General features: G+C 38.8%; 1 protein-coding gene across 1 annotated transcript in view; it reads left to right on the top strand.

Annotated features, from left to right (window-relative positions):
• The window catches only part of PPEF1 (protein phosphatase with EF-hand domain 1), a 150,497-nt gene extending 134,092 nt beyond the window's left edge, over window positions 1–16,405 (top strand). Inside the window, exons 17-22 of the mRNA XM_067723474.1 lie at window positions 2,183–2,289; window positions 10,028–10,191; window positions 11,855–11,939; window positions 12,844–15,161; window positions 15,285–15,404; window positions 16,359–16,405. Coding sequence (XP_067579575.1) covers window positions 2,183–2,289; window positions 10,028–10,191; window positions 11,855–11,939; window positions 12,844–13,052 — 565 coding nt within the window. The 3' untranslated portion in view covers window positions 13,053–15,161; window positions 15,285–15,404; window positions 16,359–16,405. The remainder of the gene's footprint in view (window positions 1–2,182; window positions 2,290–10,027; window positions 10,192–11,854; window positions 11,940–12,843; window positions 15,162–15,284; window positions 15,405–16,358) is intronic.
• The last annotated feature ends 286 nt before the right edge of the window (window positions 16,406–16,691 follow it).

Here is a 16,691-nt window from a genome sequence, read left to right as displayed (position 1 = left end):
TTGTTTGATTACTTATTCAGTCTTGTTCCTTGTTCCAGGTATGTTCAGTTTTCTATTTCTTCCTAGCCAGTTTTGGTAATTTGTATCTTTATAGGAATTTGTCCGTTATCTAATTTGTTGGTGTACAATTGTTCATAGTATTCCCTTATACTTTTTATTTCTATAAGGTCAGATGTGATAACCCTTCTTTCTAAAATCATTTGATTTTAGAAATTTGGGTCTTTTTTTTTTCCTTAGCCAGTCTAGCTAAAAGTTTGTCAATTTTATTGATCTTTTCGAGGAAACAATTTTTGGTTTTGTTGATTTTCTCTATTGTTTTTTTATTTCTCTATTTCATGTATTTCTCCTCTTTTTTTTATTATTTCTGTCCATGTATTTACTTTGGATTTTAGTTTAATCTTTTTTTTCTAGCTTTTGAAGATAGACATTATGCTATTGATTTGATATCTTTCTTTTTTAATATAGGTATTTATGGATATATATTTTCCTCTAAGCAGTGCTTTAATTGCATCTCATATGTTTTGGCATGTTGTATTTACAGTTTCATTCATCTTAAAGTATTTTCTATTTCTGTTGTGATTTCTTCTTTGACCCATTGGTTATTTAGGATTGTATTGCTTAATTTCCTTACATGGTGATTTTCCCAATTTCTTTGTTATTAATCTCTAATTTATTTATTTATTTGTAGTCAGGAAAGATACTTTGTATGGTTTTAATCATTTTAAATCTATTGAGACTTACGTTATGGCCTAACATGGGGTCTTATTGTGGAGAATATTCCATATACGCTTTAGAAGAATATATATCCTGCTGATGTTGGGTGAAGTGTTTTATACAAATCTGTTAGATCCAATTGGTTTATAGTGCTGTTCAAGTCTTTTATATCCTTTTTGATTTTCTGCCCAGTTGTTCTATCTGTTATTGAAAGTAGAGTACTGAAGTCCCCAACTGTTATTATTGAATTGTCTATTTGCCCCCTCAATTCTGTCAGTTTTTGTTTCATGTAGCTTTGGGCTCTGTTGTTAGTTTCATGTATGTTTTATAATTATTTCATCTTCTTGACTGATTGGTTCTTTTATCATTATAAAATATCCCTCTTTTTCTCTAGTAATAGCTTTTGTCTTAAAGTCTATTTTGTCTCCTATTAGTATGGCCACTCTAACTCTCTTCTGATTGCTGTTTGCATGGTATACTTTTTCCTTTCAAACTCTTTGTATCTTTGAAACTAAAGTGTGTCTCCTGTAGACAACATATAGTTGGATCTTATTTTTTTAATTCAGTCTCACAATCTCTGCTTTTTTATTTATTTAATCCATTCAAATACGATGTTATTATTGATATGGTTGGATTTACATCTGCCATTTTGCTTTTTGGGGGTGACTCATGACTACTTTGTTCCTCTGTTCCTCCTTTATTTTGAATTTATTTTTGTAAATGGTCTGAGGTAGAAGTTTAACATCCAGACATTAATTGTGCTAGCACTATTTTTAAAAATCGTCCTTTTCTACTGAATTTTAATACCTCCTTTGTCATATATATTGTTCCCATATATATTATAGTTCACTATATTTATGAAAATTCTATTCTATTCATGTATGTATCTGTCTTCTCTTGTGTCAATACCTGCTGTTTTGTTTAAGTAACTTTAAGGTAAATTTCAACATCTGCTATAGCAAGTTCCTCTTTGTTTTCCTTCTTGTCTTGGATATTCTCATACACTAATTGTTCATGTGAATCTTTGTTTTATTTTTGGTTTGTTTTTTTTTTGCGGTACGCGGGCCTCTCACTGTTGTGGCCTCTCCCATTGCGGAGCACAGGCTCCGGACGCGCAGGCTCAGCGGCCATGGCTCACGGGCACAGCCGCTCCGCGGCATGTGCGATCTTCCCGGACCGGGGCACGAACCCATGTCCCCTGCATCGGCAGGTGGACTCTCAACCACTGCGCCACCAGGGAAGCCCTCATGTGAATCTTTGAAATCAAAAAGAAAACACCGGTGATAATCCTTTTAAAATTTCACACACACATACATATAAACACATTCACCACCTAGTAATATGCTATTTGTTAAGTTAGACAGTTCATTTAATGTAGAAACTGGTGAGTGGCAACAAATCATATTAAAATGAAACAGAACGGGATGACTTATGTAACTTTCACCTAATAATTATTTTCTTAACATAGGATGAATGCTGTTGAAAGTAGAGCCATCAGGATGTTAAAAGAGAGAATGATTTCACAAAAAAGTGACCTCATTCGTGTTTTCCAACTTCAAGACAGCAGTAAATCAGGTAAAAAAAATTATGTAATGCTTACCATTTCTTAACATACCAGGTTACATACAAATCAGTTTTCATTTTCTTTGTTTTCTTAAGATTTCAGTTTTCTACTTTTACCAGCAAGGAATGATAGAGATAAAAATGAAATATAATCCATTATATGCTTGGACAAAAGCATATTCCTCCTTTTCAGTAAGCTTCTTTCAACTTAAAAAAACAACAACAACCCAGAATTAGACTCCTCTTCTGGTAGTATGTTTGACTAGACACTCTGGAAGGTCCTCCTGTTTAGAAACAGCTAGATTCTAGAGGATACATTAGTTTAATGCATTTACCAGCCTCACAGTAATTAAGATAAATCTCTAGGCTGCATTTCCTCTCCCCATTAAAGGATTTTTAAAACCACATGTTGGAACATGGAGCAGCAAGCAAGCACAAAAGGCTAGATTGTCCTGGGGGCAAATACTAATATTGGTGTAGCAGTCAATCCTGAGACTAAACCATAGGATAGTAGAAAGATGGATAAGCTGAATTTGAGACTGACAACATTAAGCCTAGATCCTCAAAGTGACTAAAGTAGTCCTAGGTCTGTAGTGCCTCCAACTCCTGGCAAGCAAATGCAAATCCATCTTCATGGGAAGTGTCCCTAATTTGGGCCACTAGTATATCCAGAGATTAAGATCAACTAACGTGAGGTCACAACCGAAGATCACCAAACAAACAAGGGGACAAGCTACCACGAGGGAGAGTCAGCAGAAACAATAAGCAACAGATTAGTTTCCCAAGGACATCATATATTGGAATTATCAAATACAAAATAAAAAATTACTGACAAAGAAAATGTTTAAAGAAATGAAAGATGGAATCACAAATACGCATTTGAAAATGATTTAAAGAAGAACCATTTTTATTTTATATAGATATAAAAACTCATTAAGAAAACATAGTGAGTGGGTTTAACAGAAGATTAGACATTGCTTAAAAAAGAATTAGAGGGCTTCCCTGGTGGCACAGTGGTTGAGAGTCTGCCCGCCGATGCAGGGGACACAGGTTTGTGCCCCGGTCCGTGAGGATCCCACGTGCCGCAGAGCGGCTGGGCCCGTGGGCCATGGCCACTGGGCCTGCGCGTCCGGAGCCTGTGCTCCGCAGCGGGAGGGGCCACAGCAGTGAGAGGCCCACGTACTGCAAAAAAAAAAAAAAAAAAAGAATTAGAAAGATTAAGAATCAAATGTGTAACATACATCTAATCAGGGTCCCAGGAGGAGAGAATGTAAGAGAGAATATATTTGACATGATGATGGCTGAGACTTTTCCAATACTGTTGAAAGACTCAAATTCACAGGTAAAGAGGAACAGTGATTCTCCAATAGGGTAAATAAAATTAAATTCACACCTACACACACTTGTGGTGAAACTGCAGAGCACCAACAGTGAAGAGAAAATCTTAAAAGCAAGCAGAGGAAACACACGGTGCTACAGAGACAACAATTAGAGTGACATCAGACTTCTCAACAGTTGCAACAGAAGCCAGTAGACAGTAGAGTCATATATACAGGTGGTCCCCAATTTATGGTGGTTCAGCTTACAATTTTTCAACTTTAAAATGGTGTGAAAGCCATATGCATTGAGTAGAAACCATACTTCGAATTTTGATCTTTTCCCAGGCTAGCAATATGTGGTACAATGCTCTCTCATGATGCTGGGTAGTAGCATTGAGCCACAGCTCCCAGTCAGCCACAAGATCACAAGGGTAAACAACCAATACACTTAGAACCATTCCATACCCATACAGCCATTCTGTTTTTCACTTTGAGTACAGTATTCAATAAATTACATGACATATTCGACACTTTACTATAAAATAGGTTTTGTGTTAGATGATTTTGCCCAACTATAGGCTAATGTAAGTGTTCTGAGCACATTTAAGGTAGGCTAGGCTAAGCTATGCTGTTCAGTAGGTTAGATATAAATATTAAATGCATTTTTTACTCACAATATCTTAAACTTATGATAGGTTTATTGGGATGTAACTGCATTTTACGTCAGGGAAAATCTGTACAAAACATTGAAAATAAAATTTACGAAAAGATACAACATGAAAACACTAACAAAAACAAAGTGAGAACAGCTGTATTAATATCAGACAAAGTAGACTTCAAGGAGATATACATTACTAGAAAAATAAAGGGACACTTTATGATAAAATATTCAGTTTTCCAACTAAATCCATTCTAAATGTGTATGCACCTATTAATATAGCCTCCTTCAAAAATATGTAAAACAAAAATGCACCGAACAAGTAGAAGTAGAAAAACCTACCATCATAGTGGGAGATTTTAACACTCCTCTCTCACAGGAACCGAAAGTATAAACAGACAAAAAGATTAGCTAACGTTCCCTAAAAGACATATTTAATATATAGAACTCTGCATCCAACATTGCAGAATATACATTGCTGTCAAGCACAAATGGAACATTTACAAAAATTGACCATTAAATGGAACATAAAGTAAATCTCAACAAATTTTGTATTGGAAACATATAGAATAAATTCTCTGACATAGTGAATTGAGCTACAACTCAATTACATAAGGTAGCTAGAAAATCCCCTTGGGCTTGGAAATGAGAAATACACTTCTAAATAACCCTTGGATCAAAGAAGAAATCACAGTGGAAGTTAGAATGCTGAAATTGAGTAATGAAAATACAACATATCAGAACTTATGGGATGCAAATTAGAGAGGCATTGATATCCTTCAATGTATATATTTTAAAAGATGAAACTGTGATCAACAAAGTAACAAAAAGTGGTTCTTTGAAGAAAATGTTGATATAACCCTCGTAAGGAGAGAAAGAAAGAGAGACCAAATAACTGATGCCAGAATTGAAAGGGGGGGGGACATTACTACAGACTTTACAGATATTAAAAAGATCATAAGATATATTATGGAAATTCTTATGCTAATAAATGGAAACTTTAGATTAAATGGACACATTCTTAAAATATATATGTACGCATACACTTATAAAAACTGACACAAAAAGAAATAGAAAATCTGAACAATCCTATAACTATTAAAGAAATTGGATCTGAAATTTTGAAACTTTCCACATAGAAAGCTCTGAGCTCATATAGCTTCATTAGCCATTACAGTATGCATATTTAATATTTTAAGAAAGAAATGAAACCAGTGTTACAGAAACTCTTCCAGAGAATAGAAATAGAGGGAACACTTTCTTTTTTTTTTTGGCTGTGCCACATGGCTTGAGGGTTCCCAGACCAGGGATCAAACCCATGCCCTTGGCAGTGAAAGCACAGAGTCCTGACCACTGGACCACCAGGGAATTCTCAAGGGAACACTTTCAAGATGATTTTAGGAGGTCAGCATAACCTTGATACCAAAACCTAACAAGAACATTATGGAAAAGGAAAATTAAAAGCTAATATCACTCATACATTTAGATGAAAAAAATCCTGGAAGAAATAATGAAATAATAGCAAAAGGTTAGTGTATCAGAACAGAGTTTAGTTTATTCTAGGAACACTAGGAATTCTAGGTTGTTTTAGCATTTGAAAATCAATCAGTGTAATTCACCACTTAACAAAACTTAAAGAGGTAATATAATTCTCTCAAGAGAAAAATTGTTTCATGTATTTCGCCCTGGTTTCATGGGTTTAAAAAACATTTAGAAAACTAAAAATGGAAGTAAACTTCCTTAATCTCATCAAGGATATCTACCAAAGCCTATAGAAAATAGCATACTTAATGGAGACATGTTGAAACCTTTCCTTCAAAGTTTGGGAATGAGGGAAGGATGCTGTAGCAGGCTGAATAATGTCCCTTCCCATAATATATCCACATTCTAATCCCCAGAATCTGTGACTGTTACCTTATTTGGCAAAAGGGACTTTGCAGATGTGATTAAGTTAAAGATCTTGACCTGAGGAGATTATCCTGCATTATCTAGGTGGGTCTGGTGTAATCACAATGGTCTTTATAAGAGGGACATAGGAAGAGTCAGAATCAGAGGAGAATGTGATGTGATGATGGAAGCAGATATTGAAATAATGCCCTTTGAAAATGGAGGAAGGTGCCCCAAGCCAAGGAATATAGGCAGCCATTAGAAGCTGAAAAAGGCAAGGAAAGAGATTCTCCCTTCAGAGCCTCCAGAAGGAACCAGCCCTGCTGACACTTGACTTTGGCCCAGTGAAACTGATTTTGTACTTCTAACCTCCAGAACTGTAAGAGAATAAATATGTGTTATTTTAAGCCACTAACTCTATGGTAATTTGTTAGAGCAGCAGTAGGAAACTAATGAGAGGCCCCCTCTCAAGACTCTGTTCAACTTTGTACTAGGGATGCTAGCCAGTACAATAAGGCAAGTTAAATAAAATGATAAGGCTTAGAAAGAAGAAATAAAATGTCACTGTGCATAGACAACATGCCAAATAAATCCACAGAAAAACTGTTAGAATTAATAAGTGAATTTAGCAAGTTGTAGAACCTCAAGGTCAATAAACAGAAATTGATTGCACTTCCATATACTAGTGTATCAGTCAGAATCTATTCAGGAGAAAGAAACCACATCAGTAATTTGAACAAGGAAAAAATATAAAGAATTATAAACTAGTAAAAGGTGATTAATTACTAGTAGGAATAAAAGAGAACTCTAAAAAATACAAGAACAGAAAGTGTAGGGAACAACTACTGTCTCTAAGGCTGAGAGAGAGTATCCAAGGAAGGAACAAACTTGGAAGAGTCCCCTACTTCCAACCAAGGCTAAGATTCAGACCTCATTGGAGAGGGTGTCACTCTGGCCCGCTGGATGGGGTGAAAGTTCACTGAGGTGTCTCAGGTCAGAGTTGGCCTGTAGCTAGTGGGCTAGGAAGAGAATGGAGCCACCCACTGTGGTGCCATCAAAACTCTCTTTGGGCTATGCACCACTGTGTCTCCCACACACTGCTGGCAAGGGAACCACCCACTGCGGTGTCCATGAAATTCACTAGAGAGTGGGTGCCACTGCATTTCCCACACACCTAGCAGCCATGCTATGCTGTAGAAGCAAGAAGCAAAGTACACCAGAGCCGTTTCTTCTGCTATGTCTTAGAGCATTCTTCCTCCACCCTCTGCTGACAAAGCCTAGCATTATGCCAGGTGCCAAAGGAGAAATATTTACAGGGTTCAGCTCCAATATCACAAAACACGGCAAAGAAAGGTAGATTTTTAAGTGGGTGGAAGTAAATTGATAACTGGTGTAGGCAGCCATTAACTTTTAGATAATGAAAATCTTAAAAGATACCATTCACAATAGATAATCAAGTACCGAGAAGGAAACCAAATGATTGATGTGTGAGATTTCTAAAATATTATTAAAAGAAATAAAAAAGAACTGAAATACATGGGTGGGTATTACTGTGTTCAAGGGCCAAAGTTGTCAAGATATAAATTCTCCCCAAATTGAGCTATAGGTTTAATGCACCAAAGGGGCATGTACAGAATGTTCTTAGCAGCACTGTTTGTAATAGCACCAAACTGTAGATAATCCAATGTCCACCAACAATAGAATGGGTATATAAATTTTGAATATGTGGAATACTATACATCAATGAAAATGAAGACACTACAACTAAATGGAACATGGCTGAATCTCATGAACTTAGTGTTGAGCAAAGGAAGTAAGATTCCTCCCAAAATAGTTACTTTATGATTCTGTTTATATATAGATCAAAAAAGGCAAAAAGTAAATTATAGTGTTAGAAATCAATATAGTGACTCTCCTTGGGAAAGTGGGAGGTGATAGTAATTATGAGGGTCCACAGAGGGGGCTTTTGGATATTGGCAATGTTGTATTTCTTGTCCTTGGTGGTGGTTGCATAAGAAACTCCTTTGTGATAATTCACTGAGTTCTGTATTTGTTTTGTGAACTTTTCTGTGTGCGTTAAACTTCAATTAAAAAAAAAAAAGAATTATGTCCTTAGCAGGTAAGTGTTTGGGGAATCGTCTTGGTGGAAATGTAAAATGGCTACTCTTCTTTTTTTAAATTAATTTATTTTTGGCTGTGTTGGGTCTTCATTGCTGTAGACAGGCTTTCTCTAGTTGTGGCAAGCAGGGGCTACTCTTCCTTGCAGTGCGTGGGCTTCCCATTGTGGTGGCTTCTCTTGTTGTGGAGCGTGCGGACTAGGTGCATGGGCTTCAGTAGTTGTGGCTCATGGGTTCTGGAGCGCAGGCTCAGTAGTTGTGGCGCATGGGCTTAGTTGCTCCGCGGCATGTGGGATCCTCCTGGACTAGGGATCGAACCCATGTCCCCTGCATTGGCAGGCGGATTCTTAATCACTGCACCACCAGGGAAGTCCCTGGCTACTCTTTCTTTCTCTTTTTTGCTTTTTAATAAATTTATTTATTTGTTTGTTTGTTTATTTATGGCTGCATTAGGTCTTCGTTGCTGCACGTGGGCTTTCTTTAGTTGCCTCAAGCGGGGGCTACTCTTCATTGTGGTGCACGGGCTTCTCATTGCGGTGGCTTCTCTTGTTGCGGAGCACGGGGTCTAGGTGTGCGGGCTTCAGTAGTTGTGGCACGTGGGCTCAGTAGTTGTGGCATGTGGACTCGAGTGCAGGCTCAGTAGTTGTGGCGCACGGGCTTAGTTGCTCCACCGCATGTGGGATCTTCCCGGACCAGGGCTCAAACCCGTGTCCCCTGCATTGGCAGGCGGATTCTTAACCACTGCGCCACCAGGGAAGCCCCCTGGCTACTCTTTCTTGACAGCAGTTTGGCGATATATATCAAAAGGCTTAAAAATGTACATACCCTTTGATCCAGCAATTCCACTTCTAGGAATGATCCTAAGAAAATAATGGAATAGTTTCACAGCCGTTAAAAGAATGATGTAGATCTATGTTTATTAACGTAGATGCATGTCCATGATTTATTGTAAGTAAAAAATCAGGCTAGAATATATATGTTTGTTATGTGTGTGTGTTGCCATATGTAATACACGTATGTAAAACATGGTACAAAGTATATTTGGCTTTAAGAAAGGTAAAATATATATACATTTATATATACATGTTTATATACATGGAAGAACATATCTTTAATAATCAGAAAAAATAAAGGTATTTATATTTCAAAAAACTACATATAATTTTAGGGGATGAAAGGATATTACCTGGGAAAATGAGACATGAACAATATGCCCAAATGTTAAAAATAAAAGTAATCTTTTATCCTTTATATCCTTTTGTGTTTTCAAATCTTCTATTATAAACATACCTTACTTTGTTAATAAGAAAAGCAGGGCTTCCCTGGTGGCGCAGTGGTTGAGGGTCCGCCTGCCGATGCAGGGGACACGGGTTCGTGCCCCGGTCCGGGAAGATCCCACATGCCGCGGAGCGGCTGGGCCCATGAGCCATGGCCGCTGAGCCTGCGCGTCCGGAGGCTGTGCTCCGCAACGAGAGAGGCCACAGCAGTGAGAGGCCCGCGTACCACAAAAAAAAAAAAAAAAAAAAAAAAGGGAAAAAATATAGTATACCCAAATTCTGATTGCTTACCCATAACAGTAAAGGAAAGATTTGCAGAACCCCAAAGGTTATTCTTCCCTCAGAATCGGGTGGTCTGGTAGGACAGATCATAAAGGAGAGCAGAGGCACCCAGGCCTCAAAACCAAGGCTGTCTGCTTGCTCCATTGATGAGGTTGCATTTTTTATCAAATTATCAACCAATTATATGGGCTTTGTTGCTGTTGTCGTTAGGAAAACTTTCTGTGGGCCAGTGGGCTTTTTCCATGGAGAACGTTTTGGGGCTGAACTTGCCATGGAGATCCCTGAGTTCACATCTGGTAACCACAGACAAAGATGGAAATATTGACTACATGTCCAGCTTCCAGGATATCCACATTCAGAAACCTGTGAAAGAGGTAAGTGAAACACAGCCCCCGGCTAAAACCTGGCTGGCGTCAAACAGCCTTTGGACGACTTTTAAGAGTTCCTTAGTTCTTTGAAAAGTTGGGAGTGGAATCATCTAATGGGTGGGCATGGCACTCTTAGGAAAGACCTAAGGGGGATCTTCCAGATACATTGTGATCTGTTCAGGAAGTTTGTGTGTTCTAAGGATAGGCAAAAAGAAAAAAGAAGAAAAGTCTTCTGCAAGCAAATCTGTGTCACATATGTGATTCTTCTCTTAAGTGCTGTCCACCAGAAGGGCATATATGACATCTATTCTTTCATATAGTACTCTTTAAAATACTCAACATACTCCTATTAACTGTCAGTAAGTATAGACTTACTGATATGACATCTTATACCTTAAAGAATTTTAAAATTTAGAATTTCTTATTAAAATGGAATACCCCAGGGAGAGTTGTCAGACCCCCAGTACTTATTAGTTAACAACCCATCAGCAATTAGTTATAATATTGGGCTGAAAGTGAGTTGATGGGAACTAGAACTGGGGTGATTGTTTGCAGGAGAGTTGAGAAGTTGAGCAGGAAAAGGGAAGTAAAACTGCACGTGGGAAACTAAAATATCCACAGAAAGGAGGCTTTTGGCTTCACTTGAGAGACATTTTACCATGGTGGCTAAGCTCCTAGGCCTTGGCTTCAGGCCAAAATTCAAATCCCACTTACCAGCTATGTGAACCTTGGGAAACTTACTTTACCTCTCTGTCTTCCAGCCTGTAAAATGGGCATAATAATAGTTCTGTTCCGTGGGGCTATTGTTGAGGTGTTGCAGTTTTCTTATGACAGGGCCGAAAGTAAGCTCATCACACGGGATGAATTATGCCGAGGCACAGCAGTAGAGGGCTGCTGCTGGCTCAGGCAATACAGCGCCGTCTGTCCTGCTGTGGTAGCTTTTATTTAAGCATTATCTATGTTTTCATTTTAAGACTTGTTTTCTTAACATTCCAGAAATGCCAAAGCAGAAACATATGCTTTTATTGATTATACAAGCAACAATGGGCTTTCTTGAAGACATGCCGTGCTTCATCCTTGAGCGCAAAAGCAGCACAAGGACATTGCCTTGTGTTCCCATTATTCTGATTATACTGAAGTAGCACAAGGACATTTCCTTGTGTTCCCACCATTCTGATTATACTGGGGACATCTCATGGATCAGTGCCCAAAGCACTCAATGCTTCTTCGCAGGCCCCCGGTTTGCCGGGGGGTGGGGGTGGGGCTCAAAGCATCCAGGACTGTTTGCAATTCTGGCTTATTCGCATGCCCCCGGTTTGCTGGGGCGGGGGTGCTCATGGGTCACGTCTCCTTTCCATGTCCTCAGTTATTCCACTACATTGAGGACTCAATTAAATAATCCATAGAAGCTGTCAGTGCAGAGCCTGGCACACAGATTCGCTTTGGCCCGTCCCCTAAGGAACAGAGACTGCAGGCGCTACAGAACGCAAGAGCATGGTCTTTTATCTGATTTAAGAGGGTTGGGCCTCCAAGGAAGGCCTGCCTTCTCAAATTTCTATCTAAATCACATACTTCGAATTGGTGACCATGTTGTGTGTTTGTTACTTTTACTAAAATTGACCTGTTATAAATTCTATATGTCTTAACACTTAGACAGTCTTTATTTTAGGTTCAGTCTACTCTGATTGAAACAGTGTACAGATACCGATCTGACCTGCAAATCATCTTTAATGTCATTGACTCTAATCACTCAGGTAGGTTCACTTTGATTGGTTCAGTAGCAATAGAAAGCAAAGGCTAGTCTGTTTTTTTAAACCAGAATTCTGTTTTCATCTATTGCATTCTTCATCCAAACTTGATTTAACTCAGGGGTGGGGGGTAGGGACAAACTCATGTTTAATATTATTGTGTTTTTTAGTTTGGCCACAGACTCTCTATTCGAGTCCATATAGTATAGGCTTATATATCCATTAGTCAGACAAGAATAGCTCCTTTTATAAATCACCAGCACAGATGAAAAGATAATTCACTGTCCATTTAAAAATTGTACTTATTCCTGGCAATAAAAATCATTCCTAGAGTTCTGATTCTGTTTTGGGGACTAAGAACTCATTTTCTGCTTAGCTTTGATGTGCAGTTATTTATTTTCAAACTTAAAAAAAAATCATCAGATAATCCCCAACTGCAGAGACCATTGAATACCAAAAAACCAATAATCAAAACACAAAAGTAAATTACTGCCTATAGAAAATGGCAGAGCCACTGTCTGCAATCCTCTTTTTGAGTCCCAGGGTTAATTCTCCCTCTGCTTTGATGTAGCTCTCCTCTGCCCTCCTTCCATGTCCCTCTCCCTTAGGTTTTAGATCTTGTAATTTCTATACTACATATAGTACGACATCTACAATCTCCCCCGCCCCATTCCTTCACTGTTCACTCATTCCAGCTTTAGAAGAATAATCTCAGGATCACTTGGTAGTTGAAAGTGACATATTGTTTCTTATATTTACAATCTTACTTTTCCATTTCCTTCAGTGTCCCGATGGTCAGGCATGTTAGTGAGCTGCTATTTGGGACTATTCAGTCAGTATGGCTTTCCCCACCCCTCTCTAAGGTGGGTCTTAAAATGAACACTCATGACCTTCTCCTATATTCTTTTAGGCCTGATCTCCATGGAAGAATTTCGTAGCATATGGAAACTTTTCAAAAGTCACTACCGTGTCTGTGTTGATGATTCCCAGTTAGATGAGCTCACCGAAAGGATGGACTTAAACAAAGATGGAAGCATTGATTTTAATGAGTTTTTAAAGGCTTTCTATGTAGTGCATAAATTTGACAAGTTGAGTAAATCAGACACCAAGGTTGCTTAACAAGAATTAGGGCTTTCTCTCCTTGTAAACAGTTGACCCAAATCACTGACACAATCTTTGCCACGACCCTTGAAATTCATAGTGAGTAGTAGAGAAAAGTAGACCCCAATTCACACCATGAGCAGATGTATAATGTGGGTATTGGAAGTCCCTAGTAAACTGCTATTGGTAAGACTAGGTTAAATGTCAGCTGATAGGATTTGGCTCCAGTGGCGGGACTCACACTGCCAGGTAGTAACTGGATTTGAGCCTAGTGTTGGTCTCTTGGATGCCACCTAACCAGGAGACCTGAGCAGTTTGTAAACATATTGAAAAGAACCCATAGAATACCAGAGGAAAGTTCAACATCTGTGAGTGGTTGAGGGATGGGAGGAGGAATACCAAACTATTAAAAATATTTCCATCTTTAAACTGTAATCTTCTTTGGAGATATCATAAACCAGTGATTTTCAGCTGTGAGGGAACCACCTTCAGGGATGGGGGCCATATCAGAATCTGCGGGGGAAGCTGTGGGAGTGTATTGTTTGAAAAAGCGTATTTTTTTCTTGTCTGTTGGAGATAGAAAGTGAGTACATTCAGACTGAGCCCTATAGTTAATATGGTTTGACACCTTCACTGGTAAGATGGGGCCTTGGTGATGCATACGTTGTGCAATTTATTCTGCCATTCTGATGGCCTATCAAACATAATAAGAGATTTCTGTTTGAAGGTGAGTATTTGTTTCATTTTCTTCCTGAAGTTTGAGAACTTTAAGATCTATGAATATGCCAGGTTAGATATCCTGCTACACACACCAGAAATAATGGATCACATATAACAAATATCTTTTAAAAATGCATAGCTGAGCTGGCAAGTAAGTAAAAGAAACCCCAGGGGCAGGGGGGACTTCCCTGGTGGCTCAGTGGATAAGAATCCGCCTGCCAGTGCAGGGGACACAGGTTCGATCCCTGGTCCAAGAAGATCCCACGTGCCACGGAGCACATAAGCCCGTGCGCCACAACTACTGAGCCTGTGCTCTAGAGCCCGCTAGCCACAACTACTGAGCCTGTGCGCCACAACTACTGAAGCTTGTGTGCTGCAACTACTGAAGCCTGCGTGCCTAGAGCCCATGCTCCACAAGAGAAGCCACCACAATGAGAAGCCCGTGCACTGCAACAGAGAGTAGCCCCTGCTCACCACAACTAGAGAAAGCCTGTCTACAGCAATGAAGACCCAACACAGCCAAAAATAAATAAAATTAAAAAAGAAACCCCAAGGTTAGGAAAAAAGAGCATAATTAAAATCATAGCAATATTAACTTTGGACAGGATAGACTTTAAGGCAAAGAATAATATCATTAGGTATAAAAAGGTCATTACTGAATGCTAAAAGGAATGATTCACCAGGAAGATGTAATAGTTTATGAACTGATATGCATCTAAAAAATTAGAGCTTTAAAATTGATAATGCAAAAGTTGACATAACTAATAGGAGAAATTGATAGAGGGAGATTTTTAACATACCTCTGTCAGTAATTGAGCACGTAAATAAAAAACTTGTGTATAGAAAATTGGACAACCCAGTTAATCCACCTGATCATGCATGTATATGTATACTCTGCAATCAGTTTTAGAGAATACACATTATTTCCAAGCACTTATGGAACATTTATAAAAACCGATCATGTATTAGACCACAAAACATATCTCAAATACTAAGCAATCAGTTAACAAAGATACTACATTTTCTGGTCATTGTGCATAATTTTCCTGGGGAAAAATATAATTTACTAATGCTAACTCAAGAACAATAGGAGGGGCTAAAGAGACACATAACCATTAAAGAATGTGTCGGTTTGGCTAGGCTGAACTACATTTCTCACAGTTTCCCTTCTTGTATGTTTCTGGTTAAGGTGGGCCACAGTGGAGATTCCTGAGAGTTGGAAGGCAAAGAGAAGCGGCAACCATTGTGTAGCTCCCACACGCTCTTGCTGAGCTGCCGATTCACCTTGTGGGTGTGAAGCAGCAGCTAGGCCTGCAATTGCTCTACAGTCCCCTGGCTCCCCTGTTAGCTGCTCCGATTCCCGGGACCACTGGGTGTGTTTAGCTCCGTGATGGCCGCCCGGGCCAGGTGTGTGTGTTTAGCGCCATGATGCGATTCTCCGGCCAGGTGTGTGTGTTTAGCGCCATGATGCGGTTTCTCGGGCCCAGTGTGCGTGTTTACCGCCATGATGAAGGGTCCTGGCTTTTTCAGGTCGCCAAGGCCTCAGGCTTTAGTCCGTTCTTGTGGGGTGCCAGCTTGTGCCTGTGGGTTTGAGCCTGCTCCGGATCTTCCCTGACTGCCTGCCCTGTGGACTTCGAGCTCCGGAATCAGGTATGGTGTCAACAGCCTTACGGAGCCTGCTTAGCCAGGTCCCACATTTGCACAAGCCACTTCAACTGTTTATACACACACACGCACACGTATATATATCTCCTACTGGCTTGGCCTCTGGTTGAACCCTGATTGATACAGAATTTGGTACTGAGAGTAGTTCTGGAAAAACAGAATCTTAAAAAAACGTGTGCTCTGAGTGTGTATAAGCTGACGTGTGCAGAGCTTCTGCTGTGTTATCTCACGTGAAAATCCACTGCTCATCCCGGAATAGTTGTTTTAAGAAACGTCCAATCTCTGGCACAACCAGATGAGTCTTTTTTTGTTGCTTCCTGAATGTCATTTGGTTATTTATTCTCGGGCTTCCTCCTGCAACTCTCATTTTCTCCCTTGGGTTTCTAATCCCTGCAATTAATTATATGCCTTTGTTGGAAATTTTACCTAAAAATGTCCTTTGATTTTACTAAAGATTATCATTTAATGTTGTAAACTTATGCCTGACACGAGTTGTGCTTAACCACACTTCAGTTTTACAAAGTATGTATATATATGTATATGTATATATTTTAAAAATTTATATGTATAGAGTTGTGAAATATCATTTTCAATTTATATTTCTTAATTGCAAATGAGATTGAGCATCTTTTCATTAGTTTGTTGGTCAGTCTGTTTTCTGAGAAAATGCTTATTCTTATCCTTTGCTCATTTTTCTAATAGCTATTTGTCTTTTTCTTACTGATGTCTAGGAACTTTAAAACGCTTCTTGGTACGAATTCTCTGTTCTTGATTTGGGAACCAGATATCTTTTTTTTTTTTTAACATCTTTATTGGGGTATAATTGCTTTACAATGGTGTGTTAGTTTCTGCTTTATAACAAAGTGAATCAGTTATACATATACATATGTTCCCATATCTCTTCCCTCTTGCGTCTCCCTCCCTATCCCACCCCTCCAGGCGGTCACAAAGCACCAAAGCACCGAGCTGATCTCCCGGGAAGCAGGTATCTTATCCCAGTCTGTGACTTGATTTTTCACTTCCTTTCTGACATATGTTTTCAACTAAGTTTTAAATTTCAATTTATTTTATTTCAATTTATCAGTCTTTTCCTTTATAATTTGTGCTTTTTGCATCTTGTCTAAAAACAAAAATATCCTTTCCAACTCTGGAAATACCGTAAAGATACAGTGGATCCTTATTTGTGGATTTTGTATTTGCAAATTCACCTACTCTCTAAAATTTATCTGTAACCCAAAATGAATATTTACGGTGGTCATGTGCAAAGGAGTG

This window comes from Pseudorca crassidens, chromosome X (genome assembly GCF_039906515.1).
Source record: "Pseudorca crassidens isolate mPseCra1 chromosome X, mPseCra1.hap1, whole genome shotgun sequence".
Lineage (NCBI taxonomy): Eukaryota > Metazoa > Chordata > Mammalia > Artiodactyla > Delphinidae > Pseudorca > Pseudorca crassidens.
The sequence above is the reverse complement of the archived record's forward strand: the minus strand, read 5'-3'. Positions and strand labels throughout refer to the sequence as shown.